This window comes from Calonectris borealis, chromosome 16 (assembly GCF_964195595.1).
Source record: "Calonectris borealis chromosome 16, bCalBor7.hap1.2, whole genome shotgun sequence".
Lineage (NCBI taxonomy): Eukaryota > Metazoa > Chordata > Aves > Procellariiformes > Procellariidae > Calonectris > Calonectris borealis.
The window spans coordinates 7317852-7343749 of record NC_134327.1 but is presented as its reverse complement, the minus strand read 5'-3'; the positions used below and the strand labels follow the sequence as shown (position 1 = coordinate 7343749).

Below are 25898 nucleotides of genomic sequence, written 5' to 3'. Positions count from 1 at the left end.
GAAAAAGTCTTGGAAGTTCAGACTTGGCGCTTCAGAAATCTGTAGAAATATGCTGGTATTCTCTAAAACTGACTAACAACCTGATGAATTTTGTGGAGCTGGGCTGTGATATGCTAGCCTTTGGTCAATGCTGAGAGAAAAAAGAATGCCAGAAAAAAGCAAAATAGTAAGACAGAACTGACATTCATAATTTTGTTGAATTCAACAGAATTTGAATGAGCCTTTGAACTACCACATGGTAACAAAAAAACCCTATTGCTAAAAACCACCAGAGGTCATTCTGGTTTGCCATATCATTTACTTCCAAGGTATATTAAATCATCTGATGTGACTCAAGCTGGCTCTGTTCAAACAGTCAGCTGTGGTCTGAGTGCAATAGCACGATTTTAATATTGGGATTTATTTTGTCCAGGTCATGAATACTTTTTTTTTTTTAAATTATCACAGTTAGATTTACAGCCTTGACTTATTACAACCTGAGTTTCCACTTCAAAAGTGTCTCACTCATGCTCTACCATATGACCCCATTTTAAAGTTAGGTAAGCAGAGAATATAAAAAGCACTGTGTGCAATTGCCCACTGCACTTCCAGAATCACTGCCTTGTCTGTTCCGTATCTAAGAGCCTCTTGTTATAAAAAGATTCTTTTAGTCGCTTATCCTGTACGTTCCTGTTCTTATCTACAAGCTTTGACCTTTTATTTTTCATTATTTACCTTTGCAGAAAGCCTGTTGGCAGCAGTCTATTCTTCTCCATTTCAGGCTTTTGTACACTGTGGTCTCACTGAGATTTCTCTTGAAATATAAATGCCAGATTCCCAGTTTTGAATATTAACTCCTTCCTCTAACTCTCAAAGTCCTTTTGGTTTCTATGGTATCATACTCAAAGTATTGCACACATGTCTGATGTAAGAAAGTGCCTGTACCTGCCCAGTGCACAAATGAGATTCTTAGTTGCTTTGCATCTTTTATGCTGTACTTCTGTAGATCAAGTAGTATTGCACTGAAGAAAGGCTGGTTTAAAAACTGAACCTGAAAGGGATCCTGCTTTGAGTTTTCTAATTCAACTATATATTCCCAAGCAGAAATAGACATTCAGGCAGTAAAAGTGATTGCTAATTAAGGATGGTCTTCAGTACTTTGCTAACTAGAAGTTTTATGGTTAAATGATCGTTCCAACTTCCTAATTTAGGGTCAATTTTCTGCCCTTGTTCCCTATTTAAAGATATATATCAGCACAAGTCCATAATGGTAAGATCTATAAAGATCCTGCCTCTCAAAAAAAAGCATCAATTAAATTGTCTTGTTTGTTATCCTGAGAAATTTATAAGCAGTAATTATTCTTGGCTTTGTCTTTTGTCAATTTATGACAGTTCCAATTTCCTAAGTGGGTAATTATGCAACCCTTTAATCTTACACTTCCCCGGGGAAAAAGATCTCTCTAGTCTTAAGAAACTGCTCTGTGCATAGAAGACTTCATTTTGGTTGTAATGATATCCTGAAAAAACAGCTCATCTCTCAATAGTTGTTCATCTTTCTCTCACGATGATGACCCCGTGAATCTGAACCAGTCTGGATTTCTTGTAGAAATCTAATGTGATGCATAGGACTTAATGTAATATTCAGACTTAATGTATCTTAAAATCTATACTGCCATCCTGTATTTGGATGATAAATTCCACTTGTTCTATCTTGCACTTAAGCTTTCAGATTTCAGCATCCTCCTGACTTTTGATGCTGTCAAAATTGTGGTACTTATCTACTTGTGAAGACGGAGATTTTGGTTACCTAAGAGGAAAGGATCAAGGACAGGAGAAAGGATTGTTTATGTTAAATGATAATGGCTGGTGTAAAATTAAGTAGAGGTAAAGAATAAGCTTAGACTGGCAACTAGTAACTATCCAAAGCGATAACATTCTGAAGCAGTCTTTCAAGTAGGATATTGGAGGAAAGGAAAAAAAAGCTGTTTTAAACTAAGATTAGAACATATGGATCTTTAAAGGGTCTGGCCTCACTTTGTGGGGAAAAAAACCAGACAGGTCCTGTGAATAAATTCAGGTACTGTATGATTGTCTGCAGTTGCAGGAGGGTGGACTCAGGAAGTAGAAAAGATTAATTTGACCATTATCTGGGACTTTATTCTTTAAGGTAGGATTTAGCTTTTTGAGGTCCAGTGTCCTCTGCAGTCAGACACTGCCCACATAAAGATGCCACACTCTTTCTCCATGTAGGAAGTCATAAGGATCCATCCCATCAAATTAAACTATCACTTCAAAATAGCACACCATCTCTGCTTTCATATTCTTCCATCTGGATCTAAGGGTGTTTGCTTATGCAAGGAACTGACTCAGTACAATAGGACAATTTGCTACCTAATTATCTGTAACTAGAATAATTTATTTTCTAACTGTACATCTATACATGATTTGGTGCTGTTTTATAGCACTATCATTATGATTTACGTGTAGGTTTTTTCTACTACTGAGAGTTCTACTAGCTTTCTCTATTTTTATATCATGTCTTTGATCTGTGACTCACAATACCCTGGATAGTCCCGTAAACAGTCAATCTTAGGGAGAGAGGGAGGACTTTTCCTCAATAGTACCCCCTCTGGCAGCAGTTTAACAGCTAATACAAACCATATTTACAGATCAGGAAACAGAATTCCAGCACTCGCAGCAATAAATGCCTAAGGAGTCAGAACTTAATATTGAACTAAATGTTTCTTTGAAAATACAAGATAAGTATAACTTCCTATGAAAGTCTTCCCATAAACAATGAAATAAAAGCCCCAAGCCTGATTTGACTGTGCCATAATATTAAGTCAAAAATACAGATTTTTTTTTTAATGTGATTGAAATTTGCTGGAAGTGCTTCTGATGTAAATAAATTCAGGGTATGCAGACATATGTCCACTAACATAAATTACCCTAATGACACTCACAGATTGGGTCTTGAAAACCCTTAGAGGCTTTGACACTCCAATTATAGGGCTCAACCTTGCTACTTTGAAGTTGATTCCAAGACTGTCTAGGCAATTTGCATACCCCAGCCAATTGCCCTTACAGTCAATGATAACAAGATTGCACACATCTCTTCAGCCTGTTAGAGGGCAAATGCATAAAAATGAAGAAAACAGAATGATGAAAATTGCAAAGGGAGTTTGGAATTAATGTCTTTTTATAAAATCCTTTTTAAACTCAAGTCCCATTGAATTAAGAAACCCCAGAGACATTATTCGTGGATTCACATGTGATTCTCCACTCAGCTGAAACCAAATCCTCGTTTTAATATAAATTGCATCTCTGAATTGAGACCGTTTTCAAATATCCAGATTCAAAATTTGGCAGGTTTAATTTTTTTTTCTTATGATGGCTGTGATAAGGTCACTACAGCTCATGCCTTCACATGCAAGGTGGTCTGCAAGTGACTGATCAGTAGCCAGCTTAGTATCATCTCAGTACAGTTCATATCACACATCAGACATAAAAATCTAGCAACACAGAGTGTCTTTACTGGTGTCTCAGATATACTGATAGAGTGGAAAAAGGACTTGCTCACATACAGAAATTTTTTCAGAGCAATTACAGCACACTGGAAGGGCATTATCATGATTGGTGTGACCATTTCAGACTTCAGTTTCTAGCATCCCCAGTGCCTGAACTGAGCCACAAACTCTCTTCAGGACTAGTACAGTCCATTGGCAAAATAGCCTGTGGTATCTCATCCAGACATTTCTGTTGTGTATAAAGAAGGATTAAGTGGTTTTGAGTGGGATTTAAAGAAGAGCTGTCCATATAATTAGGTCTGCAGAGAATTATGACAGACTTAACAAAATACGGTAATTGAATTGTGCAAGAATGTTATCCAGACTTCCTACTGTTATTTCCAATTTTAAATAAACTCTAGTTTGGGTATCAGTACCACATTCCTTGTTGCCAGATGCTTGGACAACAGGATTTTTCACACATTTGGCTGGTGGCTTTAGATGAGGTGTGAAAGCAATTTCCCCCAGACCACATTACATGTCAGTCTGAAACTAAGCAACCTAATTTGTCTTGCTGTAACTGAAATAATAGAGTGGCATTTTTCCACTTCTTTCTAGGAGATGTACCACCATGTATTTCATATCAGTGATTCTCCTATTGACCTAACCTGATGGAAGGGTGCCCTCAGTATCCCAGTAGGTCTAAAACCAGAAGCTTCTTCTAATATTCTGTTCTTCTGGTTTCTCTCTCTTCTCTCTCCCCCTACCCACAGATAAATAAATAAATAAATAAATCTTTGCAGATGAGACAAATTAACTGATCTTGCATGATATTGTTTCAGCACTCAAGTAAGTGCTGCTTGCAGAAAACCCAGTGATTTAGCTCATTTGTTTGTGAATAACAAGTCATTACTACTGTTCAGCCTGCCTCAGCCTGACCTGGATTTTGTGAGGAGTGGCAGGCAGCTTTGGTGCAGAGGTTGGTTTTCTCTGAGCTTGCGAACAGGGCACTAGCCAAGGAGCTATGCATCCAGCTGTGCTCTCTGCTTCCTCCCGGCTCAGGAGAAGGTGTGTAGTAAATTGCTGTACATCTTTCCACTTCAACTTGCACCTGCCAAATCTTTCCAGCAGCCAAGAAGAGGGACAGGGTAATGGCCATGCCAGTTCCTCACCCCTCACCACCTGCCTGTTCTAGGGAAGATATAGGCCCCTGATTTGCTGTGCTTTATTCATAAGCAGCTTAGACCCAAGATTTGAGCAGCTTTGGGATGGAAAGGGAGCTGCTTACTTTCTTGAACAAACAGCTGTTTCTTATCACAGTCACAGCTATGTCACATATCACAGCCTTAGGGAAGATTTTCTTAATTATATACCCAGCCTGGGAATGTGTCCCATTTAAAATGCTGCCCAGAGAAATTCTCAGTACCAAGGTAATATGTGACCTCATCCCCTCACACCAGGAAATGAAAGAGAATTATCCCTGCTTTGCAAAAATCAATGTGTATGATACAAATACTTGGTGCAAAGTTGGAGGTCTCTTATATGAGAAGCCAGCTTTCTTATGAGGGAGGTCTTAGAAAAACTGATAGTTTTTTTCATTTGAGCCCAGAATCTGATCTCAGTACATCTCCACATTACAAAGCTTAAGGTCTAGATCTTGACATATACTGAACATACACGTCTCTGGAAATCAGCCGCCACAAAACCAACAGACCAGACTCCTGTGTTTCTTAAGTGGAAATTCCCTGTATGAATTAAACATAAGCTCAAAAAGAGCTAGAAACAGATTTGTCATTCAGTAAAATATTGGGATGCCACCAGCATGAAATCTGTTGTTTTTAAAAATGAATTAAGCTAAATTGCTTCCTTTTTTCTTCCTGTTTCCCCCTCAGGTAAACTTTCCTATTCAATTCTTTGGCTTTACAATGAGATTTTCCTATGTCATTAGGTGTTTATATCTCCCCTGTTGCTATATGAAAACTTCTTGCAACCAGCAAAGAAAATAATATTGACCCTATTCAGGAAGTGTTATCAGATAGACTGAATAGACAAAACACACTCACTGTAACCTGTCTCAGACCACTGTTCATGTATGTTGCTATTAACAGACTAATAATAGATCTTACAGAAGTGTAATTTAAGTAATCAGGATTAAGTAATGAATTTACCTTTTGTTTGCAATCTTAAGTTCTGTTTACAAATTCTCATTTTTATTGGGAATTTATTTGTAAAAAATAAAAAGGATAAGTTCCTTTTAGTTATTTCCTCAGAAGTCACTATGCAAAGTTAATCACCTCCTGGATTAAGTAAGCCTTTGGTGATGAGTCTCATTTTTACCGACCTTTCTTCTGAATTGATTATCTCTGACCTAATTTGTGTTAGTGCAGACTGGGGTATAAACTAATACTCAAGTATTGCCGTAAACAGTTCATGTTATTTTATTTGCATCTGTTTGCACAACTTTCAGCTCATTTGCAATATTGATTCATTTAGAAAGATACACATCTCAAAATGACCATCTTCCATGCTGCCTGTTTCTTTATTTGACTCATCAGCAAACACCCATCTTATCCTAGCCAATGCCCTGGTTTTGCCCACAGAAATGTCATTGCTATCCAGTATTCCGGAATAGCATACAGAAAACTTCTCCCTACTGCTTGTAAAAGAGCACTTTCCATAGTACCTAGAAACTGATGAGAATTCTGAGACAGTTTTTTCTTGCTTGCAACACAGTGGTGTAACACCTTCCCAGCATGAAAACAGCTACATTAGATTTACTCTGTTATGACTAGCCTCATAATTTTAAAACAATGAAATTAAGTGTTATGATTTTCTTCACTGTAAGAAATCATTATCAAGGTATTTTATATCCAGACTATTCTACATAAAAGGTAAACACAATAAACTTTCTTAACAATTACTGAGGAAAACACTCACATCAGCAATTAGGAAATCACTGCAACAAAATAAAACTAGGAAGATGCTTGAAAAAAATGCTTTGCCTGGCTAAGATCCCTGTTGGAAGAGCTATCGTACATGCTCTTTATTTTTGATAGGGAATTAGCCTGAAGTTTCAGCACCCTTGAATTATACCTCTGCTGAACAGACACAACTTGGACGACACAAGCTCAGAGTGCTTTATATGCATTAGGTGTGGTCTGTCCACTTCTCAAATCACTGCAGTTTTGCATATACAAACCCTAGAGTAGGAGTGCTGTGGTTTGAGTCATAGTTGGCTTTTTACTTTGAATGAACATACTTAGGAGGTGAGGCAGAGAGAGCTGCAGTAAAGAGAGAAGGAATCAAGGACAGTGGATTAATTAAGCTCAGTCATTCATTCTAGCACACTGTGTCTTTATATCAAAGACAAGAATTGAATGTAGTGGAAAATGTTGCTGGAGCCAGTGCAAGAGCTCTGGCACCCATCTTGATAAGAACGCCATGGATAATTTCATAAAATGCAGCCAAGCCTTGAAATAGCCCTTAATATTCCCTTCCTCCCCCAATTATCGTCCTAATACCACTGTTACATCTATGTTGAATACTTATTTCTGTATTTACAAAGTGAACAAAAAAGGACCATGCTGGTCACTGGCTGCCTCCAGGTACCTCAATGCTTCTCACAAGCACCAGTCCCTTTGTCCTCTCTCTAGTGACCTCCAGTGCTGCAGAGACATAGAAAAAAAAAAATTCCAGAATTCAAACTGCATTAGTTACCTATTTCTAGAGGTCTGACTTGTGAGAATTTGTGTATCTCTCTGATTATCTTAAAGGTAGTGCAAAAGAGACAAGAGTTGCTAGTACCTAAAGTACCTACCTCTCGGTATCTGTTCTTTAATGCCTTCATACCTGGGGGGTGGGGAAAGTACAGGAAAGAGGGACAGGGAAACAGACTGACTGCTTAAAATAGTATTTTATTTTTCAAAATAAATCTGTGTAAGATGAAAACTTGGTTTACATTGAAATAAATCATGATGCTGACAATGTAGTTACCATTGGTTTTTCGCATATTCCTTTCACCTTTTCCCATCATGTTATGAATTGAAAATACAACCTTGTGTGCTTTAAACAGCAGTTTGTCCTTCAAAGAATGGGGAGAATATGCAGCTATATGCAGCCTGGTGGGAAAGTTTGCACAGTGTATATGATCTGACAGCTGTTCCTATGAGAAAATAGATGCAAAACGAGACACAAAAAATGAGGGAAAATTGCCTTTAAAGGTCTGACCCAAAAGCCCTCATTGTCAGTTTTATTCAGTGGCACTGGGTTAGACCTTTATCTGCAAGAAGCTATTTTAGTCTGGCTCAGGAAGACTGCCAGGAGTCAGGAAGAGTCAGGAAAGGGTTTCCATGCCCAACCCTGCCACAGCCCTGCATGAGATTCAGCGCTATCAGAAGGCTGTAAATAGAAACTGGTACAGTTAGTTACTGTGGTAGGTACCTTCTCTAGTGTGGAGCTCCCACTGAAATCAATGCACATTCCCAGCTGGAGCAAGACTGGGTTCCAAGGAAAGCAATTCATGCTTCATCAATTCATCTTATGTGATGGAGAATTAAAAAGCAGTATTAAGAAACACACATTACTTGTTCATTTAGTTCTGTCATTTTGCTCAGTGGTCAAAGGAAACAGCCTGTGGCTTTCCATTTTATTCCTCACTGGAGTCATATTCTGATCCTGTAATGCTAACACAAAGCTTCAGCATTTAAATTTCAAATGCTGTAACAGTGCCAGCTACAGCTAATGTTCAGGTTTTTAAAGCTTATTTAGTTTGCTATTTTTAAAAGACTTTTTCTATCTTCATTAATTTTTTTATTTCAGAAGAAAAAAGTCAACAAAATATTCAGTCTCAAAAAGTCTTAAAAAGCCTCTTTAGGAATATATGGTTTCATGGTTTCTCCTATGAGCATCGATAGATAAAGAGCAGCATATGTTGCGAGTGAAATAATAGTAAAATGGCCACTGACATTTCTAAATTTCACATCTCTACAATATTCTCCTTTGAAATTATCTGATCGCATACCAGAAAGCTTGTTTCTCTCTCTCCCCACTCTGTGACACAATTCTCTAATAACACAGTTTTCTAACAGCACTCTGAACATCTTCCCAGCAGCTGGTAGATAATTTTAGGCAACCTTAAAACCATTGGATAAACATTATAGACATATGAGTCCAATCCAGTAAAGGCCAAAGTGATACTGGTATGGAGAATTGCTTCAGACAGTAAAGAAACTGGGTCACATAACAGATTCCCACTCCAGCAAGTAATTAAATATTGGGAAGATGCTCGTCAGAAGCCAAGGAAAAAGGTGTTTCACATTTCATAGGAGAAAAGACTAGTAATTTCCCAGGGGGGATGAATGTTGCTATTCCTAAGGCCATGGGCATACAATGCGTACAGTCTAACAGCAAAGTGGCAGGCCAGGCAGCGGAGAATCATACTGGGATCTTGTTCTCCAACGTATGAAGCACACAGTGCCTCCAGGGAGCCACAGGCAAAAGCTGAGCCCTTCCTTAAAGACGAAATTGCCAGAGCCAGTAGAGCCAAAACCGGCTGGTTCTTTCTCAGTGTAGACTCAGGTGAAACAGCACAGGGTTCCATCTCTTCAACTCACACAAAATAATGATGACAGTTGGCAAACAAATCTGTTTTGCACTTGCCTTTCATCTGTGGATGTGGAGTAATTCTCTAGCAACCTCTGTTTTCACCAAGTTAATTGCTTTTGCATACTTAATTTTGATTCAGTTTTCTATAAATATGCTAATATTTTCTTCCTCACAACTGGCATTGGGCTGATGTGAGGCTGAGCTGACTGCCTCCCTGGAGGTCTCAGAGGTGAGGAAATGAAGGCAGTTCGGCAGAGTTTTAGTCTATATCACTGAGACAAACGGATAGGTGGCTGTCACCTTCTCTTTGTATGAGAGAAAGAAAGAAATTTTGTAATCGCAGGATGTTTCACACCTTACAGGCAGAGAGAAATGGATCTTGATTTTGCTGGCTTTCAAAACTCCATGGCTGTGCCCTTCACTATCACATCCCACATACTCTGTCTGTGCTACAGACAAGTATCAGCCTGAAGGAAAATGTCTCTGTCTTAGAGTCTGCCAAACTGCGGTAACTTCAGTCCCCTCCCAGGCACAGTGCCCAGAGGAAGTGGTAAGGGAATCCATGGTAGAAGATGAGAGAAGAGAAACTACAGACTGGATAAGGAGAGTGGGGGCACAAATGCGTAACTGAATTTCTGTGACTTCCTCTTCTCCTGTCGAACAGGATAGTTTGAGGAACAGCCACTCACTGTAGGGGCTCCAATGTATTAGCTAATGATTCACTGCTCAAAAAGAGACAAAAAGATTGAAATGGCATTACCGCTGCCAGTGCAAACAGCCCTCCAGGCAGTGAATGCTCGTCGCTGCTTGCCAAGGCTCTGCAGGACTGGAGGACATGCCCAGTGAGAAGTGAGGGCAGAGAGACCAAATTCAGGGGGCAGCCTGACACAGATCCCCAGAGGAATCTGACACAGCCCCCAAATTCCCCCACCAGAATTTTCTAAAGAGAATCGAGGTGAAGAGGGCTCCAGGAGACAAAGGCACAGAGCCCAGTCCAGTTTCGCTTTTATTGATATCAGTGAGGAAATTTCCATTGATGTCAATGAAGTCAGGACTGCTTTTTGTATTTGTAACTAAGAAAGCATCAGTCAGGCTTCTCTGTCATTTGCCAGGGAGCTGAGGTCACTTGCTCATTTGGCTTCAATACCATTATTCTAAAACTTACTTTGGCCTGATGTATTGAAAGAGCGTTAGTCGTAGAACCGACTGTTGATTCCTTTTCTGGTTTTGGAGTTGTTTTCTCCAAGAGATGAACAAAACCATTAAACCACTTTATAATGAGAATCTTTTGTTCCAATTTTATCAGTATATAAAAAACCAAATGTGTCTGTACAAAACCTCTTAAATCCCTAATCAATAAAGGTTTGGGTGGGGGAAGGGTTCAGGGCAATAAAAAGATCCTTAAACACTGCTGATATTCTTACAGTAACAAATTACCTCTTGCTTTTGGTAGTGTTTGTAACCATGAGGCTTTTGCAATGAGCGGCTTGTCTCGCTGAAAATCATTCATCCCCATTTAATGACAAATTCTCTTAAAATTATTTTCTCAAATATTTTGCCCTTTATGAACTGACAAGATGTTGATAATTCACGTTTCATTGCTGATTCTGAAGGGCAACTAACATAACTATCCAAGGGTGCTCCTGCTGATTTCTCACAGTTTGCCCTCCAAGTATACATTTTTCATCTTTGAATTTTGAATGCATGTATACTATGCCTGTTATGTAGCTAGCAGAACATGTTTCACAGAAATAAATTAGCATTATTTATTGAGTCTCTAGAACTATTTTACTAAGTAAGACTTCTATGAAAATGGAACATATTCGGCTACAGAGGAGAAGCACTTTGGGATTCAGGATTAGAGAGTGCTCAGTTCCAACCTTTCTTGTGCTCAGTAACTGCAAGAAAACTCTATAAACTTCACGCGTGATACACAGTACTTTGCAGCACATGCCCAATCCTGAATGTTAAGTTTTTAATCCTGTTTTATAACGCACCCTTGAGACAGACACACACACATTCTCAGAAGTGGTTACTCTGATGAAAACATGCTATGCAACTAAGGGATCAATTATCAAATGTAGTAAAAAAATTACACAGACTGAGTCCATAATCCTACAGGCTACCAGCAGCAGGGATGATGTGTGTAGTTCAAAGTGTCCTACTTTCCAGGTCTAATGCATTTTTTCTGTAAAATATCTTTAAAGGAAACAGGAAAATTCATGAGCAACAGTCCCAAATACGACATTTTAGCCTCATCTATAACTTTTCCAAAAATTATTGGTTGTCACTGGTTTGAATGTAAACACTGCATTGCACACTAAGGGTTCATTTCCTGCCTGGTACACACAATTGGGCACAGCGATTTTGGAAGTCATTAACCCTCTGATTTAAGAGTATCTCAGCCAAGAGAAATGTCTTTGCTGACATATGCAAGTAGATGTGCAGCAGTAAGATCCTGATCCATAATAACCAACATGTTTTTTGCAAGGTAGCCCCTACCCAGAATTAGCTGGACTCCGGCTACGCTTGGCTCCTTTGGCTTTGATTAGATTGGGGTGGTTTGGTTGCTGTTTTTCTCATTTGTCTGTGTTTGGTAGGACAAGTTGGATTTTGCAGGATACAAAGTACTGTCACGAGACAATTATGTTCAGAACCATCGGACAAGTTAGGGAGTAAATTAGCTGCACTTTTTGTGGAGAAACCTTGGACACACATAGCCTATAGCTAGATAGAAAAGTGAAGGGCAAAACTCATGAAATATGATAGGAAGACTATGGGGGCAAGGGTAGCCCATTAACTGATTTTATTTCTGTCACCAGATAGAGAAGTATATTTCTATGGGGATCTGTGCTACAGAATTCTGTGGACTTGGGAGACCAACATGAAATAGCACCTGGAAGCAGCTGCTCTAAAGGTCACAGTTCCTCCCATTGTTGACCAATATTTTAGCAGCAATGCACTCTGAGGCACTAAAATATTTCCAGTTCTCCCTTCTCCTTCTTCCTCTGTCTCAGCAGCTGCCTGGAGCACCCAGTTGTGGGAGGAGAAATGAGAAAAACATAGTATAAACTAGATAGTATAAACTGGATTATCTGTAAATCATTCTCCTGGCTCTTTGTGAAGTAAAACAAAACCAAGATACACCCTTCCTTTATGAGTTACAGGTGATGCAGGAATGACCTGGTGGAGATTAGTAAGTGGTAGGTTCTGTATTTAAGAAATATTTTGCAGGTAGTACGTGCAAAAGTGGATAAGCAATGAAAATGCAGATAAATTGTATGTGCGTACTGCTAGCCAAAATCACCTGTGACTTGTAGAAACACTAAGCTATGTAGGAGAATTTTGGAGCTATCTGACTGCCATTGAAGCAGGTAAGTTTTACAACTGCTTTGTAGAAAACAGCCTCAATCCTTTCCAGAAATCCTTTCTGATTTTCAGTGTGGGAGTTCTGTCTTGGTTTCATAGCTCAGACACAGGCTGCTTTTCCTCTTAAACTACAATATAAATATGTTAACGTTAATAATTAGGAACAAGAAAAAAATCTAGAGCTGGCATCATCCTTTGAATCGGTTGTCTTTGTTGATTACAATATTTTGTCAAATATTTTCTAAAAAGGTGTGGGGTTCACTATTAGTGTTTTATCGTCACATTTGAATTTCTTGGTCACTCTCTTCAAAATTTTTACACAGTTGTTTTTTTTTTTTTTAAATGGAGACATGGAAAGAATATTAATTACATTCTTTATTTGAAGCCTGTCTTCAGACCTTCATAAAGCCAGCAGACTTGCTGCTTTTATAAAAAGAAATGTAATTGTGTATATCCTTCAGTTAGCTTCTTTCCCACCTATCTTAATAGATGGTCTGAATAAGCCTAATCTGTCTTGTCTATTTTATTGCCTGTAACAGATACAAGTAACAATTTAGGGGAATTTATACTAACACAAGGGCATCACTGTGCAAGAACAGCAGTGGTAGTTGGGCTATATAAATTCTATTTGTGCCTGTGAAATATCTTTTTTTTTTTTCTCTTTTTTTTTCTTTTTAAAATCAGAGCGGAGACATGATGAGACTGGGGGACAGTATCAGGAGAGCATGATAGGCGGGGTCATACTGCATTCCTGACTGACTGGAGAGGTGTTACAGTAACAGAGAGTTTTTATGCAGAGCACTGAAGTGGGTTTGTGGACATCTGTGCAGTATGTGGGGTTTATGGAAGAAGGCCCAAAGGTGTGTGTTTGAACATTTAACTACCAGATGATAGAAACAGCTATAATTGATGCAGGTTGGCGGTGCAGAGTAAACTTCAACCCCTTGTCAGTCCCAATTCATGACTCTTCCCTCATGCTAAGAACTCCTGAATTTCCAGCATTGCTCTGTAGTTTCTGACTTGGCAGCCCTGAGCACCATTGCAACTTTCTAATCACATTTCCTTCCCTGTCTTGTGAGACAACACAAGTCACCTTTCACTCTCACGAAGCGATACAGGAAGAAGAAGAATGAGGACATTCAGCTGTACCCCCCACCAAGTACCAGGGCTGTGTCCACCTTTGTTAAGAGTCTAAATAAGTTTGCTTTTCTACAGTCACTTGGGACCAATCCAGCATGAATACACAGGAGTGCACTGATGTCTCACAGCAACGAACATACTATCCAGTCTGTCTGTAGTAGATATAGTGAGCTATTAAATCTCCAGATTTATAAAACTGACACAAAAATTCAAGAACAAATTGGCATTTACCTACTTTTTGAGTAATACATAGAGGCATATGATTAATACAAACCCATCCTAACTACTCATCGGTCATCAGGATGACAGATAGATGTCACCGGACACTAGCTGTGCAGGCTTTGCTGTGCAAGACAGATGTGTTTCTCTTTTGCTACTTGATCGACTTTTTAATATCGCAACAGAAATTTTTCAAATTACTATAAAATGTTATTAAGCAACATTAAAACATCACAAGCTAGATCCTGTTCTAAGATGCAGCCATTCTGTTCTGTTAATGAAACCAGGCCTTAAAGGTGACACGAGCAGTTCGCAGTAGATTAGATAAAGCAAGTGCCCATAACCAGGGTATAAATGCCTTTTCTTCATTCTCTGTTCACCAAAGAGAAAAGATGACCTGGCTACAGGACCACTATCTATGTTATTGCAATCTATGGTCGTTTTCTTTTTAGCATTTCAAGCTTCTGCAAGCTAAAAGACCATCTCTGTGCATAACAGCACTTCCAAAACAAACTGGTCTCAAACCAAAAATGTTCCAGATAGATAAAAGCCATCCACCTTCCCATATTGTCAAGAAATGCAAATGCAAAATATTAAATATTTTCAGTGTTTGAACCACTCTCAGTGTTCAGCAGAGGAGCACATAAATACATACAAGAGTCTCTTTCTGGCTAACAAGCTTTGAAAGGTTTTCAAGATAAACTAACTGACTTTGATGAAATAAGCTTTCATATGTGTCAGTCCAGGATCTCTGTGAACCTGCGAACAGTACTATCTTTCTGCTGTTGGAACAAATCAGAGCAATCTCAGAACTAGATAAAATCACCCCACTTGTGCTGCTCTGGAGTGCACCTGCCATCTCACAGTACCTTGCCTGGACATAATCTGTGATACAACATTCACAGCGTGAAGGGAGAGCAAGTAAAGCTGGCTATGAAGGCTTTATGCTACTACTGAGTCTCACGCTGGGAATCTCCAGCTTCCTCTTCAGTGCTGGCCTGTAATAGGGCCCCCTTCCCCTAATCTCCACTTCATATTCAAAAACAGTTGAAAAGGTAGACCTCTGCAATATAGGAGTGTGGCAGCTTACCTCCAATGCTGAGTTACCATTCAAATGAAAACAATAAGCAAATTTCATCGTGCACTAAATTGCATCAAAACATAACCTTTGCAGTTTTCTGGCATTTCTGCTTCTTTATACTGACTGAAGCTGCGGCATTCACCATGAATTTTGCATTTAGTTCCAGACCTCACACAAACGGAAAGAGGAAGGAAAAGATCAGCAGAAATGTATCTGAGAAGTGCAATGTTCAGAAGGATGGTGAAAAACTGCTTTGTTTCTTTGTGGCTATTTCCCTGGTGTGGCACGCAGTTATTTAATCAGGGCATTATGAGTCCCTGCCGGCAGCAAGACAGATGATTCTAAATGAAGCTGTGCACTTGCTAATGAGGACTGACCAAAATGCTTGAGTGCTCTGCTTCAGAGCAGACTCCCCAAGACTATATTGTAAAGATAATTTACTGAGAAGGTTGTAACGACATTATTATTATACCAGCCTGGCAATTTATAAGCCTGTATTTTACATGCATGCACTAGAAAACGCATGAGTTGCTCTGTATGTGGTAAACCATCACTTTTAATGTTCCCTACTCCTTGGAAATTCCCTCCCGTATGTGAAGAGAAAGGCTTCAGTGTCTTGTTAAAGAGACACCTTTAAACAATCTGCTTCGTATTTTGCATGCAAACCCACTGGAGAACATTACACCCTCAGGTTGCAGGGCATCAGATCCTACTGATCTGTGAACCAGGTAAACTTCATTGATAATCTGGCTGAAAGAGTCCATTGTAGAATAGAAATGTGCATGATGTTACATTTCATTGCTATGAAGTAACCCATCTTTGGTTATAACCAATAACCTGCAATGCTTTCTGTACCACAGATAGAGAAGTTAGCACAGAGCTTCCTTTCCATTTAACAAATTAAATAGGAACTACCTAACTTTCATGACATTCTTTCTGTAATGGACATAATCAGGATGTACATTCTTTTGTGATATGACTACACTCGCATCAAAAGGCACTGACCAGGAAACGGCACTCCATCGTGCAGAGTGTTGTACAGATACACAAGTTCTACCTCCAAAGAGATCCTGATTTAAGACACAACAAATTGTCAGAGTGAAAAGGGCAAATGCATATGCAGTAACAGGCTTCTGCTTCTGTTAATAATATTACTTAGCATTTCGTATTTAAAACAATATGCAAATACCAAAGGCTAATTGTTGACATTAGTAAAAAAGGGGATGATGCTTTTTCAGCTTCTTCCCAGACCTTCTGGAGACTACTGTCATCGTGCCGTGCAATTTAGGACCTATGCTGTAAGGGAGCATTAAAGTAAATAGTAAGATCTATTTATTTTTAATCAATGCAAAAGTGTGACCAGAAGTCAGTGTTAGTATTAAAATAGGAAAGATATGCAGGGATCATCTAAAACAGCTACATAAGTAGCATTTTCCACAGTATTTTAAGAAAGTTGATGCCTATGAGCAAACAAAAGAGATCCAAAAGATTCCAAAAAAAAAAAAAAAAAAAAAAAGATTCCAAAGAAAAGTCTTAATATAATGATTTTCTACTTTTCAAAGAACAGACCATGGCCTCTAGATTATTTCCTGTTCTATATCTAAATTGTTGTACACAGAGAAATATTCTCATTAAACTGAATCTAGTGTGTAGAAGGGCAGCTCAGCAGCAGAGCCAGGGTGCAGACGCCTGGACACTTGGTTCTAGTCCTGCCCACAGGCCATTCTGGTACCTGGTCAAGCTGTGATTTGGGTGGAAGCTCAATGCTGAGCACATATTTTGAGCAGATCAGGTCTCCCACTCAGCCTCTGCATTGCCCTCTGCCAAACAGATGATGTTTTGTCCAAAGCTTGCAAGACATAACCCTTCTGTCACCTCAAGCTACCAGTTATTATTGTAAGTGCTGCACTGCACTCAGCTCCTGAGCTCTGGAACAAAACCAGACATATGAGAACAAGAAAAACATGTCTGTATGATGCCAGAGAACCTGCAAAACTGCTGCATGTGTCTGAGTCAACCAACTCAGTCAACAGTGATTTCAGTCTTCACTTCCATTTTAGAAAGTGTGGAGTTACTCAGTCCTGAACCTATGCCAGGCACTGCAACAAAACCAACACTGCAACTGAAGCATCAGAGTGGGAGAGTTACACCCTTGTCATCAGCATATGGTAGACAGTAACATATGCATGAAAAACTGAAGCCAGAGGTGAAGTACGATTCCAGAATACAGCAGTATCTGAAAAGTCTAAACATAGCAAAAGTGCTGGCTAAAATCTGCTACCAGGATGTTGCAAAGCCATGGGCATCCAGGTGAGACTTCATGATGCACATCAAAAGATGGATGGTGAATCAAGAATACCAGCAACCCCAGTATCAGCCAACATGAAGGTATCACAACAGACACACAAAGCTTTTTCTCCTGTGGCCTAATCAAACACTTGATGAAACTTAGAAAATATTTTTCTTTATACTAGTACACAGCTTTTTGTGACAGTCTTTTTAAGATTTCTTCCCTCAGTGGTTACCTGGAAATTTAGAAAATTAGAAGGGGTTTACAGGCTTATTAGGTTGTAAAGAAGATTGGTTCTACCAATAAAAGAATAATAACTGGTATCTTAGAGAAGACAAGGTCCCATGGATAACTTGAATTGGCAACTACTTATCTTTTTAACTACTCTTTCCATCGGCACTTTGGAAAGGTTATGTCAATTGCTGCTTTCTGGAAAATTATGATTGCAAGAAAGCTCCTCCACCACAGAGCATTTGTTGAGCTCATACATACAGTGCAACCACTGAAGAAGTGAAGTAAGTGCTGTATTCCTGTACCCTGTGGCTGAGATAACCAGAGGGAATAACGTGGTTGTCATCTGTGCCGTTCAAATGCGAAGCACATTAAAGACCAATATTTATGAAAAGCCATATATTAAATCCCACCTAATAAACAACGAGAGAGAGCTAACGTCCCAGTCATCCTTCCTCAGCCACCCTCTCATCGGTTCACTTTGCGGAGCGAGCGAGCAACCCATTTCGCAAGGAAACACTGAAGTGCCCGGCGCTGCACCGGCACGGCTCCAGCCCTTTGCTTCCCTGTCCCTCGACAGGGAAAAGCTGCTTGTCGCCGACACAGCCCCCTCGGGAAGCACCAGCCTCAGAGGGCAAAATGGTCACACAAACCTTCCTCCCCGAGAAGCCCAAGGTGGCTTCGCCCTGCTAACAGGAGCCCTCGGCGTGCGCTCGTCGCCGGACCCGGGAGGACCGCACCGCCGCGCCGCCGCCGGCCGCCCCCCGCCGCTCGGGGCTGCCTTGGCCAGCCGGACCCACACCCGCGCCCCCCACTCACTTCTCCCCAGCGCCTCCGCCTTCCACTCTGTCTCCTCCACTGCCCCGTAGCGCCTCATCGGTCTTTCGGCCTCCGCGCTGGCCGAGATGGACCTCCTCAGTTCCATGGCCGGGCCGGGCGGCGCGGGGCTCCGCAGCTCACTCCATGCCAGCGGGGCTGCGGCCCGACTGCCGCGGAGACGACACGGAGCTCACCGCTCCTCTGCGCGGAACCGGGGCCCGCGGGCGGGAGGGGGGGAAGGGGCGCTGCGCACATGCTCAGTGCGGGGCTGGGGCGGGGGGAGGTAGGGAGACAATGCGAGCCGTAACCCTCTGCGGGGGGCCGTCACCCGGCACATGCTGCACACACGCCCCGCCCGCCGGGTCCTCCAGGGCGGGTCAGTTCCCTCCCTCCCGCTTGGATGAGCAGGCTGACCTCCACAACCGTGCTGCGGTGCAGCTCAGAGCCGGTGGCTAGCTGGTTTCGTCTCTGCCCGTGCCTGCACCTGCGGTGTGCGCTCCCATTGCATAGCCGAAGCGACTCGGGCAAGCGAGAGTTAGTAAATACGCTCACTGCCAGGGCACGGGAGGACTGTCCTTCTTGTAGCCAGTGCAGCACTGAGCACATCTTCTGGCCTGAGCAGCTGGGGAATAATGGTGAAATCCACAGCCACTCATCGCTTTTGCTGTCTAACACATCTCCAGTTGCTGCGCATGCAGTCTTTGGCTTTCCTGAAAGTCCTGCATTGAATGGAATAACACTCATTCCAGCATCATTGCCAAAAGCCAGAGGACAACACCCAAAGAAGTGATGGGATTTTGTATTTCTCATAACCATATGTATTTTTCATAAGCATGCAGCTTTGCTGCTTATGCAGCCTGCTGGGATTAGAAGAAAGGGAAACGACTATGCAGAAAGCACAAGTGTGGTGATAATTGTTGTTGTCACTATTAATTTTTTCTTTTATTGTAGGGGAGGTTATAGGGTAAAATCCCTGAAGAGCATTTTACAGTTGGAGAGTACCTTTCCTAGTGAAATCCCGTTGCACTTTACTGTGTGTGGTATCATTTCTGTCATGAAGACAATGAAGCAGGAGTTAGACAGGTTGTCCAGTGCCCCACAGCAAATCAGGGGTTTAGCACCTCTTGTCTGATTTCTGAAGAGTCATGGGGTATCGGTAATGCTGAACGCATACTGGGTGCATGAAAGTTTGTTTGTCACATACCTTTGCCTACAAACTTTGTCTTGCCCTTCAATCATCATCACTTCAGAAGTACTACCTCTATATTAAGTGATGTACTTACTAATTGGACTGACACACATTGCTGCTATACTCATGAACAATTTTGTTTCGGGGGGTGCTTCACATATTGGAGAAGAGAAAACCTCCACATTGGTTTTAAAATTGTAACACTGAAAATCTCTGTTATTATTTCTCTGCTTTTTTTTGAGATCTGGAGTTAGCTAACAAATTAAAATTAGTTGGACAATGTTTTAGGAGGTCTTCAGAGCATTCTGTTTTTTCTCTGTCAGCTGTGCTGCCCAGGGATATGCCATGATTTGAGCACCAGACATGCTGGAACAGCTCTTGTTGACTGTGTAATGCTCCATCCTCACTGGTTTTGGCCTTTAGAGATGGAGCCCAAACAGAGCTGTGAGTCAAGCAGAAAAGCTGGTGGCAGCACTCTGCACAGCTGATTTTGGGTGACAGTGCAGCTGCCTGCTGGGGTGGGCTGGACTGACTCACTTGTAGAAGTGAGGAACAGAAGTGTGGGAGGAACATAAGAGCCCATCTGGGATCTGGATGAGAGTTGGACTAAGGGAAATAGGCTGATTAGGGAGAAGGGCCCATTTTTGGTGGATCTGAGGACTATTTAGCTTCAGTCCATCCCTTCAAGTTTCTTAGGTAATTATAATCCAAGTGCATTGTTTCAGAGATGGAGGAATAATGCTAGAAATGGTTGAATATTTAAAGATCTGCATTTGTTAGTATGGGAGAAAAACACCCACTAGCTAAAAACTTGGATGCACAGAGTTTACTTACGTAAAGCAAAGAATGTATAAGGTGATTTATTGTAACTAGGAAGTTTTCACCTGCCCATTTTGAAAAAGTCACAGAAGGGCCCAGTCCTGCAGACTGTTAAACATAAGAGCAGGTATGCAGAAGCCGTCCTGCCCAGTACATTTGCACAAAAGTTTTTGCAAGACTAGGGCCCAAGTATATACCAATTATTTTGCTAATGTTCTAAGATTAGCATTTTTGCTATTGCGACTTTGGAGCACTGTCACTGCTGCATTTGCGAGTGGAATTAAATTTCTCCCCTACTGATGATGCTCTTCAATGCACCACAGCAATATATATGCATTCCTTTATTCACAAAGGTTGGTTTTCTTCTGCTGAAAGCACTGTTAAGGAGGAAAATATAAAAATTCAGGTCTCTTCTCACTGCTCCTAAGATAATGCCTGGTAGAAAAACAGAGGTGCACTTTGCTCTTGCAGTCATTTCCCCTGACTGCTTTACTTCCCATTTCTCAGTTAAGTCCTGCCATCAGGAGCTATAGCTGGTCAGTGGCAGTTGGCAAATCCACTCTCCTATCTATTGCTCTTTGGCCTCCATTAGACATCACTGATGTCACATGGCAGACACGACACTATATATAACAACGGGCACACTTTACTCAGCAAAAATCCCTGATGGCAGTATGGCTTGTGAATCTGCTGGGGAAAAATGGCCTCTGCTTTCATGGAGCTTCTCCAGCATCTCAGATTTCTCAGCATGAAGTTCTCAGAGCTCTCTTGCCTTTATGGGCACATCTAGTGTATCAAACGGGTTTTCTAAAGCTGCTTAGTGGGTCTGGGGCAGGCTGCAGTGAAGGTAAAAGTTAGGGTTGTTGTTCTTTGTCAGACACTATAGTCATTATAACACAAATATAACAGAAAGTGTTAAAATTCTGCCCAGGTTTTTCATTGATTTATCATTATAATAAAAACCTGCAACTCAGCTGATGAAACAAAATGAAAATAAGTGGATTATGCACAGTTATTCCATTTTGTATGCATAAATACCCAGATCCATATGTAGAAGGGACAGAAGGGGCACTGTGCTGACTGCTTGCATAACACAGGTTGTGGGACTCCTACGAATCTGTCCTATAATATTTTTTTAAACACCAAGTCTTGTTTCAGAACATTTCTGTGTTGGAGGAGTTACCATAATTCCTTAATATTTGATGTCATGGTTAATCTTATTCCTGTGAAAATATGTCCTCTTCAATCTTTATCCCTCAACCCTTAGGATTCTCTGTAGTTCCAGATCCTTAGAATTTCTCGAGTTACTCCTGGTACCCCGTGCAACCTCTGACCCTGCATCCCACAAGCTGTTTCAGCCATGTGTTAGGAGCCTGGGGGGGTGTCAGCCTCCACGCGTTACACTACTGTGCTACAGCCTCTCTCCCACCTCCAGATCTCACTTGCCAGGCATATACATGACACAAAAATGTCCTGGCACAGGTGAAAGGCTGTGATAGAGCGTTAAAGAAAAATGCCTGTCTGTTGGCAAACCTGATAGTCAAACAGATTTTAGAAGGCACACACTTAGCTTCATGATGTTTCCTCCCCTGCATGATCCTATACAGCAGGGTTGTTGTGGGATGAAGACAAAGAGGGCCACAATTACACCAAAGTATCTATGCAAGCCCTTAACACAATAGGGTTGTTGTAGGGCACCATTCACATAAAATAATCCCTGCAATAATGGGTTTTAGCTGTGCTTGAAATTCAGCCAACTCATGACTTTTTCAAGGACTCAACTTCATCCTATGGTGTGGGTAGAATTGACAGTGTCATAACCTAGCACAGGGGTTGTCTGAGGCTGCTGCAGCCAGAATCCCCGCTACATACTGGTGTGCCACATGGCCAGGGTGAGCATTGTGGGTAAACGGACAAAGCTGCTCTCAGCACAGTGCTTACCAATGAGTGAGGATCTGTGCACCTCTGCGGCTACGGCCGTATCATGTGATATGGCGGCAGTGTGCTGTCCTGGGAGCTGTAGTGGTAAATCTGTACCTTGTATTTCACCTTTTCCCAAATCATTATAAGCAGTCTATATAGACAGCTTTACATAGTGGGGGAAAATTGTTCTAATGTGCTATGTCATAGCCTATGTCATAACACAGTATGAGCTTGTCTGAGTAAATGGGATCTTACTGTATTATGAATTCAAGTTATCACAGAAAATCAGGTCCGTGTCATTCTAAGTACATTTCTTACACATTTGTATTATCACTCTCCCTAAAAGATCTGTATTAGACCAGAGTAAATCTCATTTGCTTTTCAGAGAGTCATAATTAAATATAATCTAATTAAAAAGAGGGGAATGGGATAGCTAAAAATTACAGGAAGGTCCTTGATGCAGAAAATACTTCCTTACTGTAAGCTTCCGCCTTCAATTTCGTGCTAGCATGAAAGAGTTCTCAGAAGCCTGGACTCTGCCATTCTGCACTTGAAAGAGGATCTGCTGTAGCACAACCTGTGCAGAATGAAGGCCTGGATTCATAAGCCAGTGCATGTCCTTATTATATTGTTCCTTTTTTTATGAATCCTGGCTCACGTTTAGTTAGTGCCTTTTTTATACTTATTTATTTAGAATTGCAGCCTTTCCATATATCAACCATTCCTTTAAAAATATTTTTTAGGCTGAAGTAACTTCATAAATAATTCACAATAGTTGCAGTAAAGTAACTAGGATGTTGGTCCTTTTCCACAGCTACCCTACATCTCTATCAGGATAGAAAAGTGCATCTATAGCTTAAAAGCAGTGTGTATTGCAGGAAAGCAAGGCATTCTGATGAGCTTGTTAAAAGGCAAATGAGATGCCTTGAATTTAATGTCATGAGTCTGAGGTATGACAGTGATCCACATATTTGAGTGTTCATAAGTATTTCTACCTGAACACCTATTAAATGTCATCTTACTCTGATTTTTTTATTTTTTAATAATGTTTCTATGTGAAATATTGTATGAATGTAGTGCTGGTTTCTATGTGTCATTAACAGTTTCATCAAACATGCACCCAGAAAAAAATTGACTATATATTCAACTTACCATTTCTCCAAAGCTGAATTTCTGGTAGAGCTATGGAAGCTAAAGACGAGCATTTAACGGCAAATTTTAGTGAATGGTGTGCCACTAATTGTGTGTTAGATATGACATGCTTTACAGGATCTGGGTTGAACTACACTAAAGTACTTCATGTCCTATAAACCGTTTTTCTAGGGAAATTTTCTATTTTTTTAAATCTCTGCTTATCACTGCTTGTGATTTGACTTGGGTGCAATAAATGTTAACTGGCAGCACTGGAGCTACAGCATCTGACTGCCTATATCTCATGCAAATTCGGAGATCTATCCTGTGAAGTTAAGTCTGATCTAGCAAATATTTAGATAATTCTAAGGAGGAAGAGTACTTAATTGCTTTTCTATCTCAAATCAAGACAGAGCCTTCAGGACTGAGCTCCCAAAACACAGTCTAGGCTGGACATAACTTGTTAAACATTTGGCCAGTTTAACATACGGTTTGGGTGAAACTGAACTGATAAATCAATGGCCTATGCTCAGCTATGCCAAGTTTTTAAGTGTCTGTTTGACAATCATGTCTGTACCTGTACTGAGCTTATTTGCAAACGTTCCTGGGAGGTGAGTAATAGAGACCTCTAAAGCTGGCACAGTACCCTCCACTTATTTAGATTTATCTCAGCTATTTTCAGTATAGAAGGTCAGAAAACACAGCACAAATTCAGGAGATGCAGCAGCAGAAGAGACAGGACATATATGTCTGGTAGAAAGAATGGAAACAATCTGCACAGACCAATGGCTGTAGTTCTGACCATAACAGAGATTTCAGAAACATACTTCTCTAAACTCTTTTCCTTCACATTTTATTTTTGTCTTAGTAAACTCTTTCTACATTCACTCTTCTTTTAAGGTACAAATTTTACAGAAAAAGCTGTTACAGCATCTGTCAGATACATTACTAATAGCACGGGTAGTGAAGTCGTCCGTGTAAGAGTCTTATTTTTGGCATTTGGAGCCAACTCCAGTGCTATGACTGGACTGACTGTTGTGCAGGTGAGTCATTGTGCTGGTGACTTTTGTATCAGTGACGGGTGGCCATAGCTACCTAGAAAAACAGATGTTGAGATAAATTGGTCTGAGCCATTTTAGGAGACTTGTAAACACAGCAGACAATAAGTAATATTTCAGTGTGTGTTTTGGCATGTCCATTTTAGAGTAATAAACATACTGTGTAAAATTTGCAAACACAGCAGCATGCATCCCTAAGCACAGCTCTTTTAGGGCCTGAGCCTCTCCTCATTTCACTTAGTCCAAAATGTAAAGGTGACTTTCTGTAAGCCTCCATTTTACCTATACAAGTTTGGATCTTACACAGAGAGCTCAAAACTGCTTACACACTGTGAGGCACACAAAAAGAGTGTGTCAGCGCCTTGCTGATCCATGTTCCTATGCAGTGCTCCACTACGCTTGCATCCTAACAGGCATGCCCATCACTTCTGTGGAGGATTTTGCTACCCCTTCACTGGAACTGGAAGCTATAATGTCACAGCCCTGAATTCTGAGAGGGTTTCTTTATAACTTGAATTTCTCTCCAAATTTGGCCTTCACTGATAGAGAACCTGTATTCCATTGTTTTTTCAACTTCTGCCCCAAAACAACTGTAAGCAAAACACTGTATAGGTAATTGCCATATCATATCAGGTGTAATTACTACGAACACATAATAATTCATTACTGTATGATGACCATTCTGAGGTAGATGTTGAACTAATGCAAAATCCTTCAGTGTCACTGGCGTATCACGGCAAATTAGCAGCTAACTGTGTTGTTACATTGTGGATGTAAAAGTATGTGATGCATGAAATGGAAGTAGCTGAACACCCTTAGTAGATAAGTAAAGGTGGTTTTTACTTCACAGAGAGGTATAAGCAATGGTAAGATAAGAATACCACAGGGAACGAGGCTTTGAGAGGTAGATTTCTCCAGGCCAGCACAGAACAAGGAAAAGACTAGTAGATGGAAAAAGAACACATCAAAAAGCTTGTGTTTTCTTTTTTAAATATTTGTGCAATGAGAGGAATGCTGCTTTCCTGACAAATCAAAGAAGTAATAGTGTGAGGGTTTATTCTTATGTACGCACACACTAAGTGCACATCTTACTTATAGTGAGATACTTACGTATATACTGATTCCAGGCAGGAATGTTAGAATCGTAGAATCATAGAATAGTTTGGATTGGAAGGGACCTTTAAAGGTCATCTAGTCCAACACCCCTACCGTGGGCAGGGACATCTTCAACCAGATCAGGTTGCTCAGAGCCCCGTCCAACCTGACCTTGAATGTTTCCAGGGATGGGGCATCTACCACCTCTCTGGGCAACCTGTGCCAGTGTTTCATCACCCTCATTGTGAAAAATGTCTTCCTTATAGCTAGTCTAAATCTACCCTCTTTTAGTTTAAAACCATTCCTCCTTGTCCTGTCGCAACAGGCCCTGCTAAAAAGTTTGTCCCCATCTTTCTTATAAGCCCCTTTAAGTACTGAAAGGCCGCAATAAGGTTTCCCCGAAGCCTTCTCTTCTCCAGGCTGAACAACCCCAACTCTCTCAGCC

The 25898-nt window shown here is 40.7% G+C and overlaps 1 protein-coding gene across 1 annotated transcript in view; it reads right to left on the bottom strand.

Annotated features, from left to right (window-relative positions):
* Positions 1–18573, bottom strand: part of BMERB1 (bMERB domain containing 1) — a 51286-nt gene extending 32713 nt beyond the window's left edge. The window contains exon 1 of the mRNA XM_075165063.1: positions 18239–18573. Within this exon, the coding sequence (XP_075021164.1) occupies positions 18239–18344 (106 nt within the window). The 5' untranslated portion in view covers positions 18345–18573. The remainder of the gene's footprint in view (positions 1–18238) is intronic.
* Positions 18574–25898: the final 7325 nt, after the last annotated feature.